The following is a 27,503-nucleotide window of genomic DNA, read 5'->3' as shown; positions in this document are numbered from 1 at the left end:
TGTGTGTGTGTGTGTGTGTGTGCCTGCGCACACACAAAACACTCCCACATTGAATTTTCTCGTCTTTTGTACCAAATCCTAGACCAGATCGGGCACCTGGGGAACAGCTGGAGATTTTGTTTGCTATGGTGAGGGTAGGTAGTAGTGGTAACTGGGGTTATCCTCTGACTTACATAGCTAAAGAGTTTTGCAAAGCTGAGTTTTTAAAGTATTGATGTATATGAATAATTTTTTGAACGGAGCTTTTAATATTAAATAATCCCTTGAGTGTTTGGTAATTATATGGCCTTGGCTTTTCACCCCAGAATGCTTATAGTTTGGGCAAAATTCCTTTCATGACTGTGAAGTATCAGGAGCGGTTATTGGGACCATGGCCCTGCTTCTAAACTCCTGGGAAGCAATATGATGCAAGCTAAAAATAACAAAAGACCAAAAACAAGGCTTCAGGAGAAAGCTGGGTCTGGGTCCAGTCCAAGCTGCTCCGGGAAACAAAGACAAAAGGCACTAAAGACATCCAGGATTTATCCATTACAAGCATGGAAAGAAGGAGAGCAGGGTACGGTTTGAGACAGCTGGTGACAGAGTGCGAAGCTTCTGGTGATGGCGGTTATCACAGGCAGGGCTGTGGAGCGGGAGGCACTTGCTTGCCTTGCTGGAGAGAACAAAGGGGGACCTGGATTCATGCGAGTCCTAATTGAGCAGCAACCCATTAGGTCAGTAAGGGAAGCCATAATTCAGAGGAAAATAATTTAATTGGGATCAAGCAGACCTGGGCTGGAAGTTAACTCAGCAGGGCCCTGCCACGTTACAGACCAGGTCTTAAGACTCAGAGGAAGCTACTGGAGGAGGAGCTAGGCTCACCTAACTCGGCCACATGACATGCCCATTTGAGCCACGCTCCAATTAGGGTTCAGTCAGACTCCTAATATAATACAGCCGAACTATGGGGAAGCAGGAAGCTTGTGCCACTTATAGCCGGCTAGTCCTGGGCAGGGGTGTCTGCTCCAGGGAAGGATCCTGCTTTGGGAACACTGGGAAATTTTCCCTCGGCGTTTCATGGACCAAGTAAAAATGTCCTGGTTTTGCCGGAAAGACATACTACTCTCAGGTATGGTTTCAGACTTGGATGACTGTCCGAGTCCATGACACTCGGCACGGAATTGCTCGCTCTAGAGGTTTTGCTCTCTGCTGTTACTGTCTGACCTGTCCCCATCCGGCCAACAGCTTCCTTACCACGCCTCCATCCCAGGTGGGCTGTTCCCAGCCAGGGTCATCACTGTGTCCGGCATCATCCTACACAACGCTAAGAGGTAAGACGGGACCTCCAGGGCTCTCAGGGAGGAGAGAGCCATCCCCTGGCTCCAAGCAGAGTGGAAATGGGGGGAGGCAGAGGTTGAAGCTCAAGGACAGAAAGGGTCCATATGATGCTCCTACTCCAGCTTCCACATCAACCTGTGCACTGGGAGTGACATCGCCTTCCACCTGAACCCTCGTTTTGATGAAAACGTTGTGGTCCGAAACACTCAGATCCAGGGCCGCTGGGGGGAAGAGGAGCGAAGCCTGCCCTTCACTATGCCCTTCAGACAGGGATACAGCTTCACGGTAAGATGCTGCAACCTGGAGCTCTGGGAGCTCACTGGGTGCAAGGGAGCAAAGGGCGAGGAGTGAGAGGTGTGACTGATGACAGGGATGGGCCTCAGAGGAGAGAGAGTGTGCCGCAAACTATTAATATGTTACCATTACTGTCCGCCCTCGCCCCAGGCAGGTGTTAGCATCTGCTTTTTTTTTAAAGCTCAAATTAGTTTAATACATGATGCAATCAGACACACTGAAAGCCTATTTTGTACTTCTGCACTTAGGGTACTCCTTCCAGACTTGTAAGAACTGCACAGAAGACAAACATTCCTGAAGATCTGTACTTATTTAGAACATTCCTGTTAAGAGTGCTATAGGTTGATACTTCAAAAACAACACACTGTGGGTCAGGCTGTGAATATATTTTTGTGGTGTTAGTCAGTGTTACATTTATGAGATGCAGTGACAAACACACTAGGGCTTCTCAACCTGAGCACTACTGACACTTGGACCAGGTACTTCACTGAGGGGCTTGTCCTACAGGCTGTGGATGATCAGCAGCATCTCTTGCCTCTCTCAATTATTTAAGAACTGCCAGTGGAAGTCTCTCCCAGTTGTGACAAGCAAAATCTCCATTTCCAATTTAAAAATCAGTGGCATAGATTAAGAAATGCATTCAAAATCTAACACAGCAATGCTCAGTATCCTCACGGCCTGTTTTGTGTACTCATACTGGATGACTCTGATAAGCCATCCAGGGTGGCTGAGGATAAATGGCCACTCATTTTCTGCTTATGAGTATAAGCATGCGTTACAAAGAAAACAGCACAGAAATTTAAGTTGAACATTGGTTGACCTAAAAATCAAATGCAAAAAAGAAAATTATACTTGGGCTACATTGTAACATTAAGCTTAGGGTTTCTACTGGGGCTGTGTGATATACACTGAGGAGTTCTGAGAAGAACGAAGTTTTGTGATAAACTATCGCTGAATCTAGCCCAGTACTGTACTGGAGTCCTAGCCAAATAAAGTTAAGACGAGAAACAGAGATTAGGTACAAAAATTAGAAAGGGAGAGACTGCTGTCCTTATTTGCAGATAAGGTTGCTTCCAACAGCATCTATGGACAAACTATTAGAACCAGATAAAGAATTTCAAGACGGTCGTAAGGACCAAATGTAAAAACCAGTAGCGTTCCTTATACACAGTACTAATTGAGAAAATGTAACAAAAGTCATAGTCAAAACAGTTCCCTTATCTATATATGAACTAATACAAATGTCTGAGACCACTATGGAGAACATTTTAAAGCATCATTCAAAGACATTAAAAGCTCATATTAAATGGAGATGCTTCTTATTTATAAAGAGTAAACCTTTCAAAATTGTTAATTCTCAAATTAATCTACAAACCAAAGTAATTCCAGTTAAAGTCACAATAATATTTTCATTGAACATGTCAAGTTGATTCCACCCTTTATAGAAAGATGAGAGTCAAGAATAACTCAGGTAAATTTCAAGAACATACAATTCCTCCATCAGATACCTAAGATAGCTATATAGTGACAAGGACAGTACAGTATTGGGTCGGTGACAACTGACTGATGAGGGAGTAAAGGGGACCCCATAAGCTTCAGAAAACCCATGAATGACAAAGATGGTGCTGTATGAGGTGCAGTCAGGCTGACTGCCCTGGGGAATTTGTCACCTCACCCTCTGTTTTGGCTCCTGTAAAGGAATAAGAGAATATTCAAAGGTCACGAGCAAGATAAGAAAATTGTTGAAAACTGAAGTTATGGTTATACCAGGCATTCAGTACTGGCCTGGAAGCTCCCAAACCACTTAGAGGCTGAGTTCATGAGCGATTCTCGGGTAGGACGTAACCAACACCCCGGCCAGTGACTCGACACAGGTTATTTCTGGACTTCTACTATTTAAGGCTTCGTAGACTGGACAACTGTTTTCAGGAATAGTAAAATGAAAAAAAAAAGAGTCATATCTGAGAACCTACGGAATTAAGTATTAGCAAAGAAGAGGCCTTTGGGGGACTGCTCATATCATGTATTTACAGGGAGAGAGAGGGAGATGGAAAATTCTACTCTTGCCCTCTGTCCTAAGACCCCTTTGACCACAGACAGCCACAGCACATTCTCACCCTAGGCTATAGAAAGGCAACTAAAGTTTATTCAGGCAGAGCTTTCTCTGTACCTATGGTCCCTGTCAACTATTTCTGAAAAGGAAAAGAAAAAACAGTTTAAAGTTGATTTACACTTTATTAATGATAAAAAATACAAATATGGTAGCAAAACATCCTCACCCAGTGTGTAATTTTTCATGATTCATTTCAGTGGAGATATTCCAGAAAACATCCTAAATTCATTTTAAGTCAGCTTATGCAGCCACACTGAAGTTCACACGCTCACGTTTGCATATTAAAAGGGAACAGAAGATGGGAGAGGAACCAAGTCGCACATCCCTCAAGAGGGTCATAGTGCAACCGAACGCTTCGTTGTTAGGACACCTCAAGTTGCCTGGGATACAGAAAAGTAAAAATGGCGTGTATTTTCCTATGCATTATCGTCACTGGGCTCCTAGCCCTACAGATGTCTGACCTCCTTTACGCTGTGTTGTGAACCAAGTCGCCAGCCTCCCCACATGCAGATGTTTCAGTAGTTTGTCAAACAATGTCAATAAGGCACAGAAACACTGGAGAGTTTGGTGACACCAGCTATTTTACAGTCATATGTAAGAATAATTATTTGAGTATATTTGTGCATAGTTCTAGTTGGTACCTTTGGGGAAGACAGTTTCCATTTCCTCAATGGCATCTGGTTCTAAAGCACAGCGAGTATTTATAGTTTTTAAAAGGAAAGACGTTCCAACCTCAAACACCCCAATTTCATTTCTTAAAATCTCACAACTACTTTGCAGTTCCAACGACTAGAATAAAAATTTAAATTCTGCTAATAACCCTCAAGGACCAGTTGACCCTTTCATTTGGGTTTAAAGATTATAGGTCTACTGGCCTACTCAGGAACATACTAACCCTCTTAAAAATGTGAAAAGAGCATCCTGACACAGATAAAGAACAGGAGCTCTATGTCTTCCAATGTCTCAGAAAAGCAAATATTTATAAGCTTTTCTTTCACTGAGAAATTGAGTTTAGTCTCTTAAATTCCCTTTAATTTGTACATTGGAGTTGTTTTAGTTTCTTACAGAAGATTTCCTGGCAAATAATAACTAGCAGGTTAAGGGCTTGTTCGATCTGGGTCTTCTTTAAGTATAAGAATGAACAGAAATATAACTCATTTCTGCCCAAGGAGACTAACATTACAAGGTTTCAATAAAACTAGAACAAATATTTCTGGATGCACCTGGTTTTTAGGGGTTTCCCAAAAAGGCCTTATCGTTAAACCTACGCTCAAGACAATAAAATAAAGAATGAACTAAGCTGGATGGGTGTCCTTCAAAGCTGTGTTTAAGGGTTTGAGTGGATTTATTTATTTATTCATTTATTTTTTGGAGTGGATTTATTTTTAGTCTCCCATCTGGAAAGGAGAGAAGCAGGGACAGAACATGTATAAAGGGCAAACGAGATCACAGGAGAAGTTACTTGCCAGAGGTCACATGGCCCATTCCTATCAGTCTACACCCAAGAATGAGGTGCGGTCTCGTATCCCCTTATTCACGCAGCAGGCGTTTATCAACTCTGAGTGGTCCCACAAGGGGCAGGAAGTGCCCCGTGAGCAGGGATGCAGCCAGGGAGCAGAGAGGCAAGGTCCTACCCCTGGGGCCGCAATCTAGGCGGGCAGGAGCAAGGAGACCGAGGCGTGAGGCCATCAGCACGGAAAGGACAGGTGCTGAACAGAAAGGCAACCAGGGCCTGGGGCGGAGGGAGCCCCACGGCTGGGGCCAGTGTGCAGAGCAGGGAGGGGCCTGTCCAGAGCTGCACTGCAAGGTGGAGAGCGAGGGTGAAGAGGTGTGGGCGAGGCTGCAGCTGGTCAGCCCAGCGGGCCTTCTCCACCCTGACTGCAGGTTCAGGTCCCCCACAGAGCTCACAAAAGGGAAAGCCAGGTACAGAGGTGCCTGTACCTGTATTGGCAGCACTCTGGGGTCTGAGACAAGTGTGAGCCCAGCCTGGGCATTTTAGAGACTTAGGCCCTGTGTCAAAGTGAAAAATGAAAAAGGGGGCAAGGAATGTAGCAGTGTGAAGGCACCGGGTTCATTCCCTAGTACCACAAACGAGAAAGGAAAGGACGAGGAAAGAAGGGAGGAAGGAGCGGAGGGGGTAAGGGGAGGGCAAGAGGGAGAAAGCAAGGAGAGAGAGAGAGAGAGGGAGAGAGACAGAGAGAGAGAAGGTAAGAAAGCTCCATGATGCCCCACCCAGATCCCAGCCATGGAGACGGTCAGCCTGGGCGTCCTCCTGGGCACCCACCTGGGCACAAGTTATGTCCTAAATGATCGCACTCTGCACTCTGCTGGAGATGACTGGGGTTCAGCTTTGTGGGATGTGAAGGGAGCTTGGCTTTTCCTACAGTGAGAAGAGCAGCCACAGGCGCCGTACCTTAGATTGGAGATGACTGGGGTTCAGCTTTGTGGGATGTGAAGGGAGCTTGGCTTTTCCTACAGTGAGAAGCCACTGGGGAGCAGCCACAGGCGCCGTACCTTAGAATCAGAGTAGCTGTGTGACCTTGGGGCAGTGCCCTTCAGCCAGGGACAGTCACTTGGGTCTTTATGTCTCGATTTCCTCTTCTACAAGGGGAGCTGAGAATACAGGGATCTCAGAAAGCTGCGGGAGTGGACTGAGATGGTCTCTGTGCAGGCAAGGACTGTACCCAGCACATGAGTGTGACCACTGCCGTTGGTACCCTCACTGCCTCCTGGAGAAGTCCTGGGCTGCACAGGATGAGTCAGGAGGCTGCTGCTGCAGAGTCCAGGCGTGAACATGGGGACACAGGTGGCACAAACAGCACTGCTGTCCCTAGTGGCCTGAGGAGGCCATGAGTCAGCTGGGAGGGGCTATGGGAGTGGGCAGGGAAGGCTGGGCAGAGGGGTCTGGATCCTGAGGTGCTGGGCAGTTACCACTCGGGGAGAGATGCAGGCAGGGAGCAGCATCCAGGCTGGGAGCCGTGTGTGCTAAGGTACAGAGGAGCAGAGCACCTGGGTGTGTAGGGAGGAGAGAGGGTCACCAGTGCAGGAAAGGGGCTTGTGGGGTAGAGGAAGGAGGCAGGGAAGGAGGGACCTCTGAGCCTACAGCAAAGTCTGAGGACTTTCTATGTGGAATCGGAATGGCAAGGTCTTTCTGCCCAGGTGTGGATCACATGCGAAGCCCTCTGCTACAAGGTGGCCCTAGACGGCCAGCACCTGCTGGAATACGCCCACCGCCTCAAGCACCTGCCAGACATCGATCATCTGGAAGTGAATGGTGACATCGAGCTCACTAAAGTGACTGTCTAGGCTCCCTGACCTGGTGCACCACTGTCTGGATCTCCTCCCACTCCTCTTCCGTGCCCTGCACCAGCTTCCTGAGCCCTGACATTTGAGCAGAGGGTGCCTCTCATTGTCACAGCTGCAGGTGAACCTCCAGCTCCACTCCTCTGGCAGTGAGGGGGTCCTGAGCCTGCTGAGACCCAGCAAAAACCCCGACTCCATGGGGCTCTCAATCGCCCTCCCTTCCTCTGTGCAGCCCCACCTGGGTCCCAAGCCACAGCTGTGCACTGAAGTAAAGAGGTGACCTGCGCGGCCCTCCCATTCCTGTGACCCTGGCCTCTCTCCTTGGCTTTGCACCTGCTGAAAAGCCAGCCCCTTGGGGAAGGCTGCTCTGGTGACCTCCAACTGGAATCCATCAAACTGACTAGAACTTTCCCAGCAAAGGCTCTTCCCCTTCCTGCCTCCTTAGAATAAAGAAAGCACTGTGCTGTTGGCACACAGGACTGCTTTATTTGTGTGCCTGGGGGTATGTCGAGTTCTCTGGAATCTGCGTCCCTGCCCAGTGGAGTGGGAAAGGGCAGCACGCCTTGTCTTTGGGCAGAGGGGTCCTGACATCCATACCTGCTCCCAGGGGCCCCTCCCAAAGCCCTTGAGGGCTCTGAAGAAGCAGCTGGAATTCGGGCCTTGGGAGGAAGCGTCTCTGCCACAGACATCCTCAGAGCCCAAATGTCCCCAGTCACTGAGAGGGAGAAGGCGGGGCAGAGCCCGGATCATGGCAGAGCCAGGAAGCCAGATGCCCTTGTGCCAAGTGGGAGGGGAACAGGTGGGGAACCTGGCATGAGGGATGGGTGTGCAAGAGCTGAGTGTCTCGGTACCAGGGATCTGCCGGCCACCGAGCAGCGTGAGGGAGCCCAGCTACACATCCACGTGATGCCATCTAGAACTTTGTCCCCCAGGGTGGAGTCCTCAGGCAGCAGCATCACCATGGGGCTGGTTAGCAGCAGAATCTCAGGCTTTACCTCAGACTTACTGAGCAGGAATCGGAGTATTCATGAGATCTGTGGGGACTCCTATGCTCCGTGAGTGTGTGAGCGGCCCTGGTCAAGGTGGCTGTATTCCTGGCCATGCTGTTCAGACTCCTTTCTCTTGGTCAGGACACAGATCTTTTCTGGGTGACCAGAGGTTGGCAAGACCCCTCTCCTGCCCCCTCATGTGAGTTGCTGTTGTCAGAAGTGGAAGAAGAGGCAGGAAGGGAGAAGCAAGGATGGAGCCCATGAGGTTTGGCCGGCAGGGCTCTGGCCTGCAACTCAGTCCCTTCCTTCATTCTGCACAGATGATGGGGTTCTGTCTCCTCCAAGCCCTCCCAGTTGGCTACACACAGAGAAGGGCTTGGTCTCTGAGGCAGGCAGGGACGGGGTTGGCCTTTACCGCTCCCTGCCAAGTCCTCCTCCCACAGGAGGCTGTGCCAGCTTTTCCCAAGTCACCCTCAGCCAAACTTCACAGCAGGGAAAATGCCTTGCATAATGGGACCTGGAGGACAAGGCCTTGACTGAGGACAGGCACCGAGGGCAGGACCCCTCCCACCATTCTCAAAATCAGCTCCCTCTCCTCAGCTGTCCCCAATTTCCCCACCACCCTCTTTGGAGAAGCACAAAACTCTATCTGCTACCATTTCAAAGAAGAATCCATGGCCTGGCTGGTAAGTTCTTGTGGGGTACTTGGTCTAGGTGTTGGCCCAGCCCTGGCCACTCTGACTTGTGGCTTCTGTGGCTTCTATTCCTACAGTACGCCTCACACACACACACAATACAGTTGAAATGAAACATATTTTATATAAATTTTTCATCAAGGAAATACAGGGAAGGCTCAAGTGGCCTTTGGGAGGAGATAGGGGTGTTTTAGGACAGAAACGTGAATCTTGTACACAGGGCACATAAAATACATACTGGCACAATATCGCCATCTGGTGGCCACTCAAACTGCTGCCAGTGCAGAGGATGCTTCCGCGTTCCTCTCAGGCTTAGCAGTGCAGATTCGGTGCGTGGGCTTCAGGGACAGACCCCAGTCCGACAAGTCCAGGATGTTGCTCAGTGTTACTTTCAGCACCTATCAAATGCCTCCCCCTATTTGTCTACCCTGACAGCTACCAACCTTAACGTTATGCGTTAATAGCATTATTAAAGGTTATTTTTTATGACACTGTCATTTTATTTATTTTTATAATTGCCTTCTAAGTAAAAGAAATAACACCAAATTTCACCTAAGGCAGTGATTCCAAAGGTCCCATTTTTTACACACAGGGCTCACTCTGACGCCCAGTGTGATCCTCCCATGGTGTGGTCGATGCAGGCAGCCCCAACCGCTCCCAGCCCACCACGCAGTCACAGAAGCCACAGTCTCTGTTGAACACTGCATTGCTGAACTTCATGTGCAGCAGGCCAGGTGTAGTGATCGTGTTTTCCGTTGTATAATATTTGCAGCTTATGATGTGTTTCTCTGGGAGTAGGGTCTCAGAGGGCACAAGACCCCCCATTGTGGAGTGAATCTGGGAAGGGAAAGCCAGATCCTATGTGCTGTTCCCTGAGGCTGGCTGGAATAGCAAGAGATTGGTAAGAGCATCTGGGGACAACACAGATTCTGAGGTTTCTTTCCTTCTCTGGACAGAGTTCACAGCACCAGCAAACAACTGCCCGTTTTCTCGGCGTACCAGTAGTTTAAAGTGAATATCATAGATCACATGGGCTGTACCGGGCCCTGTTCTAAGTGCTGTTCATCCTCTTACCGCTCTGCCAAGATGTTGTTATTATCACAGTTTCATAAATGAGCAGAGAAACTGAGACGCTAAAATTAAAGTTCTTTGCTGATGACCCCACAGCATGCAGCATTCCTTTAACATGGGCAACCATATGCCTAGTTACATCTCAGGGCCTCCGGCTGGGAGTGTGACTCAGTGACTGCACATAACTGGTCTAGCATGCACAAGACCCTGAGTTCAATCCCAGCACTGCACACAAAATAGAATTTAAAATCCCAGGGCTTTAAGCACTGGGAGCAAAGGAAGAATGGACACCAAGAGGCTGAGCTGGATCCAAACCTCAGCGCCTCATTGTGTGGTCAGCGGGAGTTGCAGGTAGTCCAGAAGGAGAGAGGGTCTCGGCATCCAGGGTGGTTGCTGTACGCACTCAGCACGCAGTGAATGTATGAAGCCCAGTGGCTGCTGTCTACCATGATCTGACTCTGCACTTGCAGGAACAGCAGGCTGGTTCCCCAGAAGCGGGGTTTAACACGGACCCTGGGACCCAGGGACTTCCTTCTCTGCAGCCCAGTGTGCCTGGGGCTTCGAGGATCACAGCCTGTGGGTGGCCTGTGACACTCTCGTTTCCAGTGTGGATATTGATTTCCACCTCCACTCACTTTGACAGCTTGTGTTGTTTGAAGCTTGTGTTGCTCACTTTGGTGGCTTCTGGGCTGGGAGGCGGAGCTGCCCTGAGAAGTACACTCCCATAGGCTGCTCACCTGTTCATGGCCAACAACCACTGAGTGTCTGCTGCCTCCCACTGCACACACAGCCGGTGACAGTCCTGGGGAGCAGAGGCTGGAGCAGGCGCCACAGCCGGGGCTCTGCACCTGACCCTGTCCCTCCTGTGCTGGGTGGTCTGAGCCGTCTGTGCAGATGGAGACAGGCCCGAGTCATGCAGGGAGTGGGTGACTCAGTCCTGTTTCTGGATCACCGCTCCATCACTATTGTAGCTGGGGCTGATCATGATGACAGCTGCTAGCGGGAGCCTGAAGGGCAGCTGCCACGTCGGATTTTAGTTGATGAGAACTACTGAGTACTAAGATTCGTAAAAATAGTAAGAATAATGCTGGGCTGCATCAGAGTAGCTGGAGTGTCTAGAAACAAGGGAGGTGAAAAACTCATCCCCGCACTTGCCCCGGGTGGAGATGGCGCTGTCACAGTGCTTCTTCCCCTTGTTGCGACTCATCCGTGTTGCTACCCCAGCTCCTCTTGTAGCTGGGCGCCACTCCATCGTGTGGATGCCATAGTTTCTGTCTCCTCTTTTCCGTTGGAGAACACGTGGGTTGTTTTCAGATCGAGGCTGTGATGGTAACGCTGTTGTGAACAAGGGTGCGTGCTTCCTCTCTCTGGGGTTAGCAGTACGGAGTAGAATAGCCAGGACAGAGAAGTAGACATTTCACGGTACAGCCCAAGAAGCTCTGAGTTATATTTCAACTTTGTTTAACATTATGTTTCTTTCTTTACTCATATTTAAGAAACAGGGCCTTACTATGTTGTTCAGGCTGGTCACAAGCAATTCTCCTGCCACAACTTCTGGAACCATCGGCTTTCACCAAGATGCCTGGTTCTAAGCTGTATTATTTTACACTCCATCCACAATCGACGAGTGATCCCTTTGTTCCAAATTCCAACTATTTGGCAATTGCTTTCCAATGAGGCATCCCCACAAAATTGTGCCAGGTGTCCACTGTGTTAGAGAGGATTGTAAGGACTTTCCTTTCCTTTCCTTCCTTCTGGTTACAAGTGGGCTCTCTGATTCTTTTTTTTTTTTTAAGGAATACTTTATTAGTTTCTGTAACCTTACATATTTAATACAGTGCATTACCCCTGTACAAATGGAAAAAAATTAACATTTCTAGACCAATATGGCTGTCAATTTCTGTACAATGCCAACTCAACACAGTAAATTGGGATAACTTTTTCCAAAGTTGATAGCACAGCTAAAGTTTCCAAAAATTCAAATTATATATATGTATATATATTTATATAAAAAGACCAATGATAGCAGTAGGTTGTGCATCAATAGCAGCAACAGCTTTTCCAGGTTCTGCAGTCATATGAACCAAATTAGAGACATTCAGCACATTCCATTAAAAAAAAAGCAAAACAAAAAAACAAATAAAAGAATAAAACCCAGAAAACAGCAAAGTTCTGTTGCTGTTGTGGTACCTGGAACCATTTTTTAAAATTATCATCTTAATCATCATCTGGAAAGAGAACATTCTAGAGTAATATCATTAAAAATAGCTCTGATAAAGCACGGTCCCTACTACATATCATAAAGCAGGTATAAGATATTTTACATTCAGAGAGGTATGATACAGTACCGTCCTACATCAATAATACTAGAATCAGTTTTGGTTTGAAATTTACTTTGTCTGCAAATAAGATTGCTACCCCTGCTTTTTTTTGGGCTCCTGTCACATGGAGAATTGTTTTCCATCCTTTCACTTTCAGTCTATGGTCTTCTTTTTGCACTAGGTGTGTTTCTTGTATACAACATATTGTTGGATTTTGCTTCTTATTCCATTTTGCCAGTTTATTTCTCTTGATTGGTGAGTTGAGGCCATTGACATTGATGGTTATAACTGATATGTACTGACTTATTATTGTCATGTTATTGGCCTTTAGTTGACTCTTTTTACTTTTTCACCTTCTCCTTTTAGTTTCTTGCCTTGCCTATTTGATTTGTTCTGTTGGGCCTCATGGTGTTGTTGCCTTCATTGTCTTTTTCTAGGATCTTGTTTAGAATTGCTTATAGTGCTGGTTTGGTATTCATGTAGTTTCTCAGGTGTTCTTTGTCGTGGAAGTGTCTTGTTTCCCCATCCATTTTGAAAGGGAGTTTTTCAGGATACATCAGTCTAGGTTGGAGGTTGTTCTTTTTTAGTACTTGAAATGTCTCACTCCATGCTCTCCTTGCCCTAAGGGTTTGTGTTGAAAAGTCTGCTGTGATTCTGATGGGCTTTCCTTTGCATGTGATTTGTTTCTTTTTTCTTACTGCTTGTAGTATTTTGTTCTTCTGTTGGGTTTCTGGGATCTTGATTATTATATGTCTAGGTGTATTTTTTTTTTTTTATTGTGGCTAGTTGGGGTCCTATATGCCTCACTTATCTGAATGTCAAATTCTTTCCCTCTGTTTGGGAAGTTTTCTGTCATTAATTCTGTGAACAGCTTTCTAAAGTCATTTGTACTTTCTCCTACTACTTCATGGATTCCTATCAGTCTTATGTTTTTCTTTGCATCATCTAGGAGTTTTTGGATTGATTTCTCATGATCTCTTACTGTTTTTAAGAGACCTTTCTTTTCATGGTCACTGACTGCAATCTTATCTTCTATATCTGAGAGCCTATCTTCACATTCTTTTATTCTGTTGTGTACACTTTCAATAGAGTGTTTAATCTCCTGGATATCTGTTTGAATCTGTTTTATGGATTCCATTTCTTTCCTATGTTGGGCATTTATTTTTTCCATTTCTTTCTTATGCTGGGCCTTCATGGCTTCTATCATGGTCCTGAGCTCATCTATTTTTCTGTCAGTTTCTGCTCTAGAGTCTCAAATCATGCATGACTTCCATTTTGCTCACTATCTCTATGGTTATCTAGGAAATTATTTCTGTTTTGAATTTTTCTAGAGCCTGATTGATCTGTTTTGTTACTTCCTGTGCTTTGAGTTCAGGGTGTCCTGGTGGTTCACTATCGGCCTTTTCATCCTCATTTGCCCTACTGTTTGCCATTGGTGAACTGGAAGTCTGTGCTTGTGTCTTGCTTAAGTGTTTTCTCATTTTTATTTTGTTGTCGGGCTGTCCTTGGTTTAATCTCTGGGTTATCACCCAAATCTTCCTGATATAGTTGCACCCTACCTTCTGGGTCTCTAACGACCCACAGACATTCTCATCTTCATAACATCAGAGAAGACAGCTCATAATCACCCACTATCCCAATTGATACAATCAGCAACACATTATGATCAAGCACAACTTGGAAACTGACCACCTGTGGTAGTCACTAGTCTATCACCCTTAAGCCATTTGAATTAAATTGAAATCCAGAAGCAGTCCAGAACATGTCTGCAGTGAACAGACTTTTCAATATAGTATAATTACCATTTAGGATGGGGGCTCAGACAGAGCTAGGACGCAAGGCCCCTGATCTCAGTTAGCTGATGGCTGAACCCCATGCCGCTGACTGACCTCGGGTTGCAAGGCCCAGATTGAGTTCCTCGACCTTCTGAACGGTTGAACTACACACCGTTCTACTACAGGTTTCCCACGCCCTTTCTTTAAAGATGTTCAAAGTTGGGCACTCAGAAAAATACCCTTTATGACCACCTCTGCTTCTGCAGAGTGGGTCCCAAGACTGGCACAGTCAGGAGGTCTGAGAGTGCGGGTGGGGGGGTATAAGGGGAGTTATGGGGGTTCAGGGGCACCAGCGCGGCTACCTTCCTGGCTCTGGGGTGATGGCGGCTCAGGGCAGGAGCAGGCGTGGCTCTCCTTCCCACGGTGGATTGGGGCCCGGCTCCTGATTCTTAAACCCAGCCCAGTTCTGACTAATCCAGGGGATGCATAACGGGGATGGAGGGTGCAGAGGGGACACATGGCCTCTGTCTATGGGAACATCTACAGAAAGTTGGTCTTCACAACTACGAGTGCATCTATACAGATCACGGGAAGGGAGAAAGCTACAAATGTACGTGTGGCCTGGGGCATCTCGTTCCCACTCTGTGTCTGGAGGACCCTTGTCTTAGTCCATTTTGCAGTGCTATCACACACTTGGTGATTCATAAACAACTGAGGTTGATTTCTCACTTTTCAGAGGCTGGGGAATCCAACACCCAGGCACCAGCAGCTGGTCAGGGCCGGCCCTGCATGCAGCCCAGAGGAAGGTGCACAGTGGGAGGGCAGGAAGGACACAAGGGGCAGCATGGGTCGACCTTGAGGCCTGGTGCCCTTTCGTTATAAATCTGCTTGTGAGACAGGAGGCTTCGTGACCTCCACACTGCTCGGCACAGGCACACTGGGACCAGGTTTGCAACGTCTGAACTTTGAGGCAATAGCAACACTTAACAGCTCCCTACCAGCTGGCCGCCCTGGCTCCCCGCACTCGTGGCAGGGACCTGATTTACTCTAGGTCGCCTTATTGTCACACACCACCACCACCCCCAGCCTACCTTGCTCTTTGTGTGAAAGCCAGTGATTTCCCTTACTTCGTGCTAAAGCCAATTAAAGGCAGTCTCCTTCTAATGCTCCTTCCTGTCACCTTCCCTGTCACTAGAGTGTTGTGTCCACAGCTTCTCTCCCCACCCTGAAGCCCAGGGAAAAAGGAAGAAAAAGATAAATTCACAGAAGGGGGATCGGAAGCTCCTGACGCATCCTTTCCTCTAGAATCAAAATCTCCAGGTTAGGGTTTTTCTCACAAAACAGTTCTTCCTATGTAATCATGGTTTTGAATGAGGAAAGGAATAGAAATTTAAAAGGGAGAAATACTTTCTGGAGAGCCAAAGTATTCTCAAATCGTCCAGGCTGCCACACATGAGCCACGTCCCTTGTGCTCTCTGGGCCTCATTTCTCAGCCAGCCAGGCCCCCGCCCAGGCCGTGGTCTCCTGCACACTGGGACAGAGTGTGCTCAGGAAGCTCAGCACATATTTCTCCACAGTGCTGTTTACATACTCACTGCTATGTCACTTTTTTATCTTTGTGAACCCAATGGGATTTAGTCTCTAGGTGGTGCACAGGAGGTCAAAGGAGAGAAAAGGCCACAGAACTGGGAGTGCCTGCTTTACTCTCCCTGAGCCCCACCCACATCCCTCACCCCGGCACCTACCTACCTTTGTCTCTCTGAACTGGCCTCCTGCACCCTGGCTCCTCCTTGTTGAAGAGCTGCCAGACTGCTTTGGTTTCCATTTTCTGCAGAAGTCCAGCTCTGTGTAGAGACAGCTGAATGAAAGGCAGCAGGGGCCACAGAGGCCATGGAGAGATGGCTTTTTCTGGCCCCCAACCACCCTACGTGAGCCCGGTGAGCTTGGCACTGTCCTGCCCTGAGCTGGCTGCACAGCCAGAGGGAAACAGCTGGGGGTCTCTGAGGGAAAGACTGGATGGCAGGGGCTGGTGTTGGGGGGACAGCCCAAAGAGGCCCAGAGGAGAGAGGAAATGCCAGGGGAAGTCATCCAGATGCAGCTCCTGTTCCATGGCTTCTCATCTATGGAAACCACCTGGTCGAAGTGACCTTAATTACTGCGATTTTCATGCGTGACACTTGCTTACTGAGCTGGCTCTGGGTGCCTGCCCCATCCTCGGTACATGTGGAAGACTGGCCTCGTACCATCCAGAAGGGTGATGGTTTGTATGAAGGGGAGATGAGCAGTCTTTTGGAAAGAAAACAACCTGCATGCATAGCACTGATGACTTCTTCTCTGAAAACTGCCTCCAGGGTTCAGCCATTCGCTAGCTGAGCGACTGCAGCAAGGTACTCTCTGGGCCTCAGTTTCCACATTTATAAAATGGATATAATACTCTGAGGCCAGGGTAGAGATCATGTGAAGTAAGATATCTAGCATGTTTGAATGGTATCTGGCCTGCTGCAGGTGCTCCGGGAGTGTTGAGCATTATCAGGAATTAGGAGGCAGCATGGAAGGCCTCTGAGGAGGTGTCTGTGTTCCAAAGGCTGAGTTGGAATTCACAAGCCAAGGGTGCACCCTGGCTCTCTGTAGAGGGGCTGTCTCCATACTAAGGCCTAGAGTGGGGCTGTCCCTGCAGGGGGCGGTACGAAGGCCTCGTTCAGTCATCCGCTGTTCTCCGGCAGCCAGGACTATGCTTTCTCCCAAACGTCAACTGTGTGGGAGGCCATTCGCCCACAGCGATGCTGAGGAATTGCACCTGCGGTGAGGGCCTGGCTGAGACACCTGGCTCCCTGTCCCAGCCAGCCTCCTCTACAGGCCAGGAAGGAAGTGGGATCGTGGGCGTGGTGGTCCAGGAATGAAGATGTTCTATGCTTCCTCATGAGGCAGCCCATGTGGGATTGGAAGCCTGAGTTCTGGTCCCGGCTCTGCCACTGAGCAGGCGTGTGGCTTTGGGCACGTTATGGGCCTTTCTGTGTTTCGTTTTCCTCACCTGTAAAAGTGGCGATGATAGTGGCAAAGGTTGTTATGGGGACGAAGGAGCTAACACAGAAATGAAAGGTTCACCGCAAGCAGGGCCTCAGATCCTTCAGGACCGCAGGGCTCTTTGGCTAAAAGCCGTGCATTGCGGGCAGCCTTGGCCAGCCAGGCTGGGGTCCCCACTGCCAGTGCCTGGATGAGGTGTCCTCTGGTGACACTGGGCCAGCAGGAGGCTGAGGCACTCTGGCCTATAAGGGTCAGGTCTGCTTACCGGACCTCCATATAAGAAGAGGAGAAAAATGTCCCAGCCTTCAGGCACAACCAGGAGCAGAGAAGTTCTGACTCAGTGAGGGATTGGTTTGTGCTGATGCAAACAGCTGCCTCGTCAAGGCTGAGCTCCAGTCATGACTCTCCACAAATGCAGCCAGATGGCATTATTGTCAGCTGACCACAGGAGACTCTGGGACCAGGTAGGTCAAGTGACTTGTCCCACATCAGCACTGCTAGCACAGGGAGCTGTCACAGGAGCCAGTTCCTGTGGAACCATAAATCCAGGACAAAACCCCTTGTCCTGAGTGCTGGAAGCCAGAGCAGCTCCCACTGTTTTCTGATGAGACCCCTCCCTGGCCCTCACACCTCCAAATTCCATAGCAGCCTTTTCAGCCAGGCTTAAAACAGCAAGTCAGTTTTCTTATAGTTTTGAAGGTCAGAAGTCTAAAATCCAAGGGTTCAAAGGCTGGAGTGTAACTGAGTAGTAAAGCTGGTGCCTATGAATCCCTGGATTTGATCTCACACACCGAAAGGAAAATAAAAAGTGTCAGAAAGTCTGTTTCCATCCAGAGCCTTCAGGGAAAGCCCCTTTCCTTGCTTTTCCACCTTCTTGAGGCTCCTGTGTGCTTTGGCTTGGGCCTCCTGCCCCCTGTCTCTAAAGCAAGCAGCTTCTTGGGCTGGGGGTGGGTAGCTTATGATAGAAAGCCTGCTTCCTGCGCCAGGCTCAGGTCTTGATCCTCAACACCACAGAAAACAACAAGAAGAAATTTAAAAATAGCAGCTTCTTCCTTCTGCTTTCCTACCTCCTACTTGAAGGCCCCGACCTTCCCACCTCCCTCTTACAAGGGCTGTTTTGATTCCATAGGATCCACCTGGGCCTCAGAGTGGAGCCCCAGGGCGCACCTTGCCAGCTCCAGATCCTTAACTTGACCTGCAAGGACCCTTCGGCCATTAAGTAGCACATGCCCAGGTCCCAGGGATCAGAATGGACGTCTCCCAGGCAGGAATGGGGTGTCATTCAGACTCCAGCTGGGTACTTGCAGTCAACCAGTATTATCAGCTTCTGGTTAATTCCTCCAGAGATTGTTTATCTGTGAATACACAAACGCAAGTACAGCTTCCTCCACCCATTTTTTATACAAATGACATCATACCATATCAATACTCGGTGTTTCTTTTTCCTCCCTTTCTTTTCTGCTCTGCTGAGGATAGAACCTGTGATCTCATACATGCTAGGCAAGAGCTGTGCCGCTGAACTACACTCCAGCCCAGTCCCTGTATTGTATGGAAATAGAATCATTTAATTCAAGTTTTTTTCCCCACTGGTGGACTTTTAGGCTTTTTCTTTTTGATCAGAGAGTAACCCATACTTTGCTTAGAGAGAATAAGGGGGGGCGGGCGATGCGAGTGGCAGAGAGGTACCCATTACGTGCCAGTCTCTTCCACAAACCTTTTGTCAGTCATCAAAGAAGCTGATTTAACAAGGAAGTTTCCCTACTTTAAAGGTGAGGAAATGAGCAGAGAGAGACTAAGAAAGCTTCCCAAGGCCACCAGGGTTATGAGCAGCAGAGCTGGGATTCAATTCAGAGTCTGCCTGACTACGACGGTGCACACCCAGTGTAAACCATTGGATGCCCTTCAAGGAGGCCCAGAAAGAAACCTGAGAGAGGGGCTGCTGATGGTGTCCAGGACCTGCGGGGGGCCTGAGGGAAAGAACCAGAACTGGGGCACAGGAGCAGGGTTAGGCAAGTGCCCGCCAAGTGATGTCCCCACGTCTTCTTCCTGCAGGCTGTTCCCTTTTCTGGGGTGATCCAAGGAGGTCTCCGGGAGGGGCTTCAGATCACTGTCCAGGGAGCCCTTCTTCAATCCAACACAAACAGGTAGACAGACCGCCCTGCTGTTTCCCCGCAGAGTTGTTCCTTCGTAGCCACCGAGCTGACCCCGGCCCCGGCCCCTGGGGTGCTCACAGCCCAAGGAGGAGAGCACGCACCCTGGTGTAGAGTTGCCTGGAGAGCTAGTATTTATTTCTGCCTCCCCCTGTAGGCACTGTCTGTGCAGGTCTATTCCCATCAATTCACACAAGCTGTAAATTAGAGCTTACGTTTCCCAGTTGAGCCGGTGTGGGCTGACTTGCAACCTTGCTAGCATCTAGTATGTGCCCACGCGGCACTGAAGGCTCTCTCTCTCATAGGCAGGTTTCACAGTTCCATCTTTGATATCAATTTGTAATTCTTTTCCAAGTCCTAGGCTTCTTGTTGCCAGTGCTAGCCAGTGCTGGCACTTTTCCTCACTTTTTTTTTTAATGTACTTTTTTTTTTTGTACCGGGGATTGAACTCGGGACCTTGGGCTTACAAGGCAGGCGGCGGCACCCCTGAGCCAAATCCCCGGCCATAAGTACTTTTTTTTTTTTTTTTTTTTGGGTACTGGGGATCGAACTCAGGTCCTTGTGCTTGTGAGACAGGCAGTGGAATCCCTGCACTAAATCCCCGGCCCGGCCTTACGTACTTTTAAAGAAAATCCCACTGGAGGGGTAAAACGCATTAAGTGTACAAAACCACATTAGGTCCAAGATAGATGGGCAGAAAGATGCCGAGAAACTATGCGCTGCCACACAGGTTCTATGCAAGAAATGCAAATATGCCAGGCAAATGTGTTCCTGTCCTGTCATTGGCAATCACCTCACCTGCACTACAGAAGACGATCTGGTTTCCCTCTGCCTAGATTCTCTGTGAACCTCCAGAGTGGTTTCAGCGACAACGACATTGCCCTTCACTTCAACCCACGGTTTGAAGAGGGAGGGTATGTTGTTTGCAATACAAAGCAGAACGGAAATTGGGGACCAGAAGAGAGGAAGATACAAATGCCCTTCCAGAAGGGGAAGGCCTTTGAGCTCTGCTTCCTGGTGCAGAGACAGGAGTTCAAGGTGAGCAGAAATACTCTCCCAAACCCTTGCCAAGCCACAAGCACACTCATCAAGATCAGGCCAGAGCAAACCCACTGCACAAACAATGAGACTGTCGTCTGGTGACTGTGTTACTCATGTAGCCTCTTCATGTGCTTTCCCCTGCACACAGGTGCTTCTGCTGCTTCTTTTGTTGTGTATACAGAACTAAATGTATCTCCGTGTGGTTTTAGGTCCTTGTTCATCTTTAAGATTCAGGTTATTTCAATTCCTGCGCCATAGCTAACCCTCCGCTGTGGATCCTGGTAACATCTAGCATTTGGAAAGCTTATTCCAGCCCTTCTCCAAGTTCTACTAAGGGTGCGGTTTTATAAGCCACTGTGGATTACCTCTGCAGGCACAGTGGTCTCCCTGGGCTTGGGGATCAGGGCGGGGTGAGTGTGTCCACATCCGTCCTTTTGTGTGTGACATGGCGTTTCCCACGCACTCAGTATGCAGGAAGAGGGTGCCCCTCCTCTGCTCCCCGAGAGCAATGTGCTCATACTGAGATATTGTCCGGGTAAGCTACGATTAGAAATGCCACCTGCTGTAATGAACAAACACCTGTTAGAAGTAAGAGCCAAAACTGGGGCCAAGTGGAGATTCGGATCGGGCACACCGTGACCCGTACCCAGTCCTGTCACCGGCCCAGTGCTGGGTGTGGACAGCAGTCTCACGTCTTCCTTTCCAGAAGCAGGAAGCCAGGTGTGTTCCTGCCCTGGCCTGGGACTCCTCCCCCAGACTGCACTCCCCTTTGGCAGGTGACGGTGAACAAGAGGTTCTTTGCGCAGTACCCACACCGAGTGCCCTTCCACCTTGTGGACACCATCTCTGTCTCCGGCCCTTTGCAGCTGTCCTGCATCAGCTTCCAGGTCAGACTGAACACCGGACACCTGTGCTGTCTCAGGGGCTGGGGTGCAGGGCCCAGCCTGGCTGTGTCTAGGCCCTGTTGACTGGGCCTAAAGGTTCCAGCCAATCTCCTCCCTCGGTGGCTTTAGGCACACACCGCTTCCTCTGTCCCGGTGACTCCCACTCCCCCTGTCAGTCACGCTGTGCCTCCTCCTTGTGGTGCTGCCTCTGTCCAGAGCAGCTGCTTTGGTTTCCCAGGCCCCTTGGCCACCGCTGTCTGTCACCCTCTATTTCTACCCCCAGTAGAAGGCCAGGTGGTTCCCAGACAGCCCACGCTGGAGGCCAAATGAAATCCAGTTCAAATTCCCAAACCTGCCATCCTCTCCATCTGTGGAATCTTTCCAGCCTTGGTTTTGTCACCTGCAGCAAGGGCACGGTCATTACCATCGGGTCGTGTGGTTCTACCATCCAACGTGCATCAGATGATGCGACACGGTCCCCAGAGCCCACCCCAGGACTTGTTGAACCCTCTCTGTGTTTTGCAATTTTAAAATGTGGTGCCAGTGTCTAAAAGGAGTGGGGATGAGGAAAATCGAACAATTGGAGCAGGCTGGGCCCACCGTAGGCTCTCAGCAAACACGAGTCCCTCTCCCTTTGGGCCTCGTTGCCCACATTCCTCCCTTCCCAGACTTTCCCTGCGGGAGCTGGGTGAGGGAGCTGCCACCCCGCCTCCACTCTCTGGGCCTAACTCACCCGCCCTGGCCGCTCAGCATGCACCCCGCCTGCCCCGGTCCACCTTGCTCCCTCCTCTGGCACTGTTGTCTGCTCCTCCTGGGCTCAGCTGTTTCCTTACCTTGGTGCCTTTTATTTTAGCAGAACTTCCCTGTGCGGCCTGCCTTCTCCAAGCCACAATTCTCCCAGCCTGTGCATTTCCCACAGAAGTCCAGGAGGCACAAAGCAAACGTGAGTCAAACACAGAGCCTGGGAGGCTGAGCAGTTAGTTACCAGGAAGGACAGAGGGACAAGAGTCTGGCCCAGCCGGCAGGCCCATCACACCCTTGCAAGGGTTCCCTGCCTGCATCCGCCAGGCGTAGAAGCCGCCCTGGACCTCCCCGGCCCCTTCAGGTTCCCTAGTGCATCAATGTTCTCCCTCTCTGAGACCCCCACTTTGGTCCAGGCCATCAAGACTCTATGGTCCATCCCCCCTCACCCCCATCTAGCGACCTTCCTAGAAATGCACTTTGTCACATCTTCTCCCTGCTTAAATAAATATAATAAAAAAATCTTCTCCCTGCTCCCAGTAAAGCTCCAGCTCCCCAGCAGGATGTCCCAGGTTTGTCCCCAGGCTCCTCCAACTCACCTCTCATCCTCACTGCCCCCAACAAAGCTCACAGAGCCTCTGCTGCTCACTCCAGGCCCTCTGGGCCACCACACTCGGCCATTCTTTGCCCACCTTGCCCCCAGCAGGCTGCTAACCATACTGCGATCCTCTGCTTAATGTCACTCCTCTGGGGAATGTTCCCTGCCTAGAAGCGTGCCTCCACATCAGAAGGCACTCAGGCCCTGTGCTCACATACCCTGAGGCCTTCGGGAAATGCCAGTTTTCACCTGGTGGTGAAATAGGGCTCTGCATGTAGTGCTCTTGCCTCTGAGGGCTCAGGAAAGCAAGGCGGTCTGGGTAAAACCCATCCTCTCTCTTGGGAAGCCAAGGAGACGTTCCTCTCTTCTAACCCTGGGCTGTCCTACACTTATGGGGTTCAAAATCAGGGTGCTCTAGGTTCAGAAAGGGTTGCTTAAGAGCAGGAAATAGATAGATGTCAAGGACCCCACCTGGAACGCAGCTGTTGTCTGTCACCCTGTGTGGCACTAGCAATAACCATAATGTTGATTATTCTCATTCTTTTCAGCCTCAAGGCATTTGGCCTGCCCCGGGTCTGGTGGTAAGTCTCTTGCCCTTGTCTTTGGTCTTCTTCATTTCAAATCGTCCTGCAGGTTAACGGGGCCATAATTCCTATGTCTTGCTGCTGGGTGGTTCTGGTGCGTGCATGACCATCCCAGCAGATGGTACAAGCCACCCAATGGAACAGCAGAGGGCTGGAGAAGCAAGGCCCTCCCCAAGCGCCTGACCTCGTGGTGGTAGGAGGAGGAGACTGGCTGGTCATGGTCAGGCAGCCAGTGGCCGGCCTAGGGAGTACAGCTCAAGGTTATCAAGAAGTATGTGCCGTGTGCTGCCCTCTGCTGACAGGAAGTGGTCTTCACCCTGCTGAGAGCTTTTTAAAAACCTAGTTTCTTCTTCCAGACTCAACCCATCATGCACGGTGTCCCTGGACCGGTGTTCTCTGTACGTCTGAAAATTCTGGTCCATTCACAACCCTGTACCTTCCCTTTTCAATAAGAAGAGAATTCCCTGAGTCCTAGAGTTGGGAAGGAAGTGGCTTAGCAAGCAGAATGTGGGGACAGTTGGGGCTCGATCCTCTACTGAGAAGAAGTGCAGCTACAGCTCTCCTTGGGGCAGCAGGGATTCTAGAACAGCCATGGAAGAAGCAGGTTCCCTAGGGAGCAGCAGAGAAAACCGTCCTGTTACCACGAAGGGAGCGTAGGGGCCCAGCTTCCGGATAAGGGGTTCGTAGCCGCGTGTCCTGAGGTGACTTCTCCCCCTCTTGCCCGTGTATATCCAGTGGGGGGTCTGCAGTGGAGGGGCTGAGAGCCAGGTCCTGGGGTCCGAGAACACAGGAAGATCCAGGAAGGCTGATGTGACAACCAAGGTGGACTGTAGGACCCCAGGGCTGGACCCTCCCCACCTCAGTCTCCCACTGGGGCATCCCCTCCAGAGAGTGTGGTTGTCTATGTGTGTGTGTGTGTGTGTGTGTGTGTGTGTGTGTGTGTGTGTGTGTGCACGGCCACCGTATCCCCACACTGAATTTCGTGGTCTCTTCCCCCACAGAATCCTGGACTATTGCCTATAATGTACCCCAACCAAAACTATGTAAGTGGCGTGTGAACAGCAGAGGGAGATTTCATTTGCTATGGGCAGGGTGGGAAGTGAATGACAGCTGGCAGTGATCCTCTGCATGGCATCATTAAAAAGAGTCCTTTGTCGGCTGAAATTTTAAGCTATTCAGGGGAATTAGGAGAGTGTTAAAAGGAGCTTTCAACTTTAAAATGGTCCCTTGAGCATGAGCTAATTCTATGGCCTTTGCTTATCACCCCAGAATGCTTTAGTGTCCGGCCAAAGTTCCTTTCATAAATGTGAAGGTTCCCTGCTTTGGGAACACTGGGAAGTTTTCCCTTGGTGTTTAATGAACCAATATGTCCTAGCTTCCTCTGGAAGTAGGACTACTCTCAGGCACGGTTTCAGACTCGGCCGATGTCCAAGTCCGTGACACTTGGTGCAGAATTCTCTGCTGTAGTGGTGGCTCCCTGCTGTCCCCAGCTGACCTGTTCCCATCCTCCCAACAGCCCATTCCTTACTTCACCTCCATCCCAGGAGGGCTGTTCCCATCCAAGGTCATCACTGTGTCCGGCATCATCTCACCCAATGCTAAGAGGTAAGACGGGACCTCCAGGGCTCTCAGGGAGGACAGAGCCATCCCTGGCCACCGGCAGACTGGGAATGGGGGCAGAGGATGAGGCTGCAGCCTGGGGGACACAGAGGGTCCATGTGATGTGCCCACCCCAGGTTCCACATCAACCTGCGCTGTGGGAGTGACGTCGCCTTCCACCTGAACCCACGTTTTGATCAAAACACTGTGGTCCGAAACACTCAGATCCAGGGCCGCTGGGGGGCAGAGGAGCGAAGCCTGCCCTTCACTATGCCCTTCAGACAAGGCCAGGGCTTCCTGGTAAGATGCCGCAGCCTGGAGTTTGGGCAGCTCACTGGGTACAAGGGGACAAAGAGTGAGGGGCTCTGGGGGTACCCTGAATGGGGAGGGGGTAATGCCTGTGGTAGGAGGGCTGGGCCCAGAGGAGAGAGTGTGCAGCAAACCACTGATATTTTGTGGTTGCTGTACCCACTGTGGCAAATATTAACATCTGCCTTTTTATAGATCAGGGAACACAATGACAGGAGGTTACTTGCCAGAGGTCACATGGCCCATTCCTATCAGTCTACACCCAAGAATGAGGTGCGGTCTCGTATCCCCTTATTCACGCAGCAGGCGTTTATCAACTCTGAGTGGTCCCACAAGGGGCAGCAAGTGCCCCGTGAGCAGGGATGCAGCCAGGGAGCAGAGAGGCAAGGCCCTACCCCTGGGGCCGCAATCTAGGCGGGCAGGAGCAAGGAGACCGAGGCATGAGGCCATCAGCACGGAAAGGACAGGTGCTGAGCAGAAAGGCAACCAGGGCCTGGGGCGGAGGGAGCCCCACAGCTGGGGCCAGTGTGCAGAGCAGGGAGGGGCCTGTCCAGAGCTGCACTGCAAGGTGGAGAGCGAGGGTGAAGAGGTGTGGGCGAGGCTGCAGCTGGTCAGCCCAGCGGGCCTTCTCCACCCTGACTGCAGGCTCAGGTCCCCCACAGAGCTCACGAAAGGTCCATGAAGCTGTGGCAAACGCCTGTAATCCCGGCACTCTAGGAGGCTGAGGCGGGAGGATGACACACTTGAGACCAGCCCGGGCAATTTAGCTATTTAGTGAAATGCTGTCCTAAAGTAAAATAAAAAATAAAACAACAACAACAATAACAAAGCAGGGAGGTTGTGACTCAATGTAATAATGGTCTTGGGTTCAATCTGAAGAAAGAGAGAGAGAGGAAGAAGAAAGAGAGAAAAGAAGGAGGGTGCCTGGGTCTCACCCACCCACTGAGCATGGAGCTAGTCAGCCTAGACACCCACTGAGGCGTGAGAGAAGCCCTAAGTGACTGTGCTCTGAGGTGAGCCGGAGATGACCGGTGTCTGAAGGGAGCTCGGCTTTTCCTACAGTGAGAAGCCTCTGGGGAGCAGCCGCAGGGAGCTGTACCTTAGATTTAGAGCAGCTGTGTGGCCTCGGGATGTGACTTAACTACTTTGTGCCTCCATTTCTCATGTACACATAGAGCTAAGAATATGGTGATCTCAGAGGGCCGTGGGACCGGGGTAGTCTGTGAGGACAGTGCCCAGCGCACGAGTGTGTGCACGTGTGACCACTGCCGTTTGTGACCTCACTGCCTCCTGGAGAAGTCCTGGGCTGCACAGGACGAGTCAGGAGGCTGCTGCTGCAGAGTCCAGGCGTGGACATGGGGGACACAGGTGGCACCAGGTGGTGGCCTGAGGATCACCGGGAGGACTCAGGGTGGGGCAGAAAAGGCTTGGCAGAGGCGGCTGGATCCTGAGTTGCTGGGCAGTTGTCACATGCGAGAGATGCAGGCTGGGAGCCCCGACCCAGGCTGGGAAAGGCTAAAGTACGGGGAGCAGAGCACCGGGGGGTGTAGGGAGGAGCAGGTCATTCAGGGCGGGCGAGGGGCTTGTGGGGTAGAGGAGGGAGGCGGGGAAGGAGGAGCCCCGAGCCTACAGTGAAGGCTGAGGACTCTGTACTGACAGCAAATGACAGGGCCTCTCTATCCAGGTGGGGATCATATGCGAAGGTCACTGCTACAGGGTGACCGTGGACGGCCAACACCTCCTGGAATACGCCCACCGCCTGAAGGACCTGAGGGCCGTCAATAACCTGGAAGTGGCTGGTGACATCCAGCTGACCCATGTGCAGGCTTAGGTGGGCTCTGCGAGCTGGCAAAGGTCTGGGTGCGCTACTCTGTCTCCTCCCCCCTCCGCTTCCCAGAGGGGCCCCAACGTCCTGAGCCCCGACTTCTCAGCAGATGGCGCCGAGGCGTGCGCTGCAGGGGAACCACCAGGTCCACACCTCCAGGCAGAGAATGGGGGTCCCGAGCCTGCTGAGCCCCCAGCCCCGTCCCACACAACCTGCGGCTCTTAACCACCTTCCCACGCTCCCTGCAGCCACTCAGAGAGCCCGAGCCACAGCTGTGCACTCCAGGGATGAGGCGACCTCCACGGCACCCCCATTCCCGTGACCTTTACCCTCTCCCTCGGCTTTGCACCCTGCTGCAACACTGCCCCCTCTGGGGAGGCCGCCCTGGGGACATCCTGCTGACTTCCACCGCCCTTCTCTTCCGCCCTTAAAAGAAGGAAATAAAATGCTGTTGGCCCACACTTGTGGGATGGCTGCTTTACTGGTGTGTCTGGAGACATTTTGGAGTCTCTGGAACTAAGGGTCCTTGCTGAGGGGGAATAGGGAGAAACGGCCCTGGCTGCCTTTGGGCTGGGGGTCCTGACATCCACACCTACTCCCAGCGGGTTCCTCACAAAGCCCACGAGGGCACTGGGGAAAGTAGCTGGGGCTCAGACTTCCTGGGCAGGGGATCTTTGGTATCTTGGTAGCTGGGTGAATCTAGGAAATATCTCCATGTGGCTGAGGGGGGAGAAGGCAGGGACAGAGCCTGTGGTGGCTGTCAGAGGCAGGAAGCCAGATGCCCTTGCCAAGTGGGAGGGGAGGCAGGTGGGGTACCTGGCATGAGGGATGGGTGTGCAAGAGCTGAGTGCCTCGGTACCAGGGATCTGC

At 50.6% G+C, this 27,503-nt stretch overlaps 2 protein-coding genes across 5 annotated transcripts in view; both read left to right on the top strand.

The window, feature by feature from the left end:
• The window catches only part of LOC104874983 (galectin-5-like), a 9,775-nt gene extending 2,276 nt beyond the window's left edge, over positions 1 to 7,499 (top strand). Inside the window, exons 2-4 of the mRNA XM_010642344.1 lie at positions 1,225 to 1,310; positions 1,440 to 1,602; positions 6,884 to 7,499. Coding sequence (XP_010640646.1) covers positions 1,225 to 1,310; positions 1,440 to 1,602; positions 6,884 to 7,030 — 396 coding nt within the window. The 3' untranslated portion in view covers positions 7,031 to 7,499. The remainder of the gene's footprint in view (positions 1 to 1,224; positions 1,311 to 1,439; positions 1,603 to 6,883) is intronic.
• A 995-nt stretch (positions 7,500 to 8,494) lies between these two features.
• Positions 8,495 to 27,020, top strand: Lgals9 (galectin 9). Of its 4 annotated transcripts, XM_019210389.2 has the most exons (12): positions 15,592 to 15,815; positions 18,955 to 19,046; positions 19,889 to 20,090; positions 20,870 to 20,980; positions 21,831 to 21,920; positions 22,865 to 22,897; positions 23,257 to 23,298; positions 23,902 to 23,943; positions 24,417 to 24,505; positions 24,637 to 24,799; positions 26,493 to 26,639; positions 26,882 to 27,020. In XM_019210389.2, exons 1-11 carry the CDS (start codon positions 15,741 to 15,743, stop codon positions 26,637 to 26,639), a joined length of 1,086 nt encoding a protein of 361 aa, XP_019065934.1. In that variant the 5' UTR covers positions 15,592 to 15,740; the 3' UTR covers positions 26,882 to 27,020. The 4 variants fall into 4 exon arrangements, with proteins under 4 accessions (XP_010640648.1, XP_019065935.1, XP_019065934.1 ...); XM_010642346.3 differs by lacking the exon at positions 15,592 to 15,815 and adding an exon at positions 8,495 to 8,702 and having other exon boundaries at positions 26,493 to 27,020; XM_010642345.3 differs by having other exon boundaries at positions 15,603 to 15,815; positions 21,834 to 21,920; positions 26,493 to 27,020.
• The last annotated feature ends 483 nt before the right edge of the window (positions 27,021 to 27,503 follow it).

Source organism: Fukomys damarensis, unplaced genomic scaffold (genome assembly GCF_012274545.1).
Source record: "Fukomys damarensis isolate Sample0158 unplaced genomic scaffold, DMR_v1.0_HiC HiC_scaffold_13, whole genome shotgun sequence".
Classification (NCBI taxonomy): domain Eukaryota; kingdom Metazoa; phylum Chordata; class Mammalia; order Rodentia; family Bathyergidae; genus Fukomys; species Fukomys damarensis.
The sequence above is the reverse complement of the archived record's forward strand: the minus strand, read 5'-3'. Positions and strand labels throughout refer to the sequence as shown.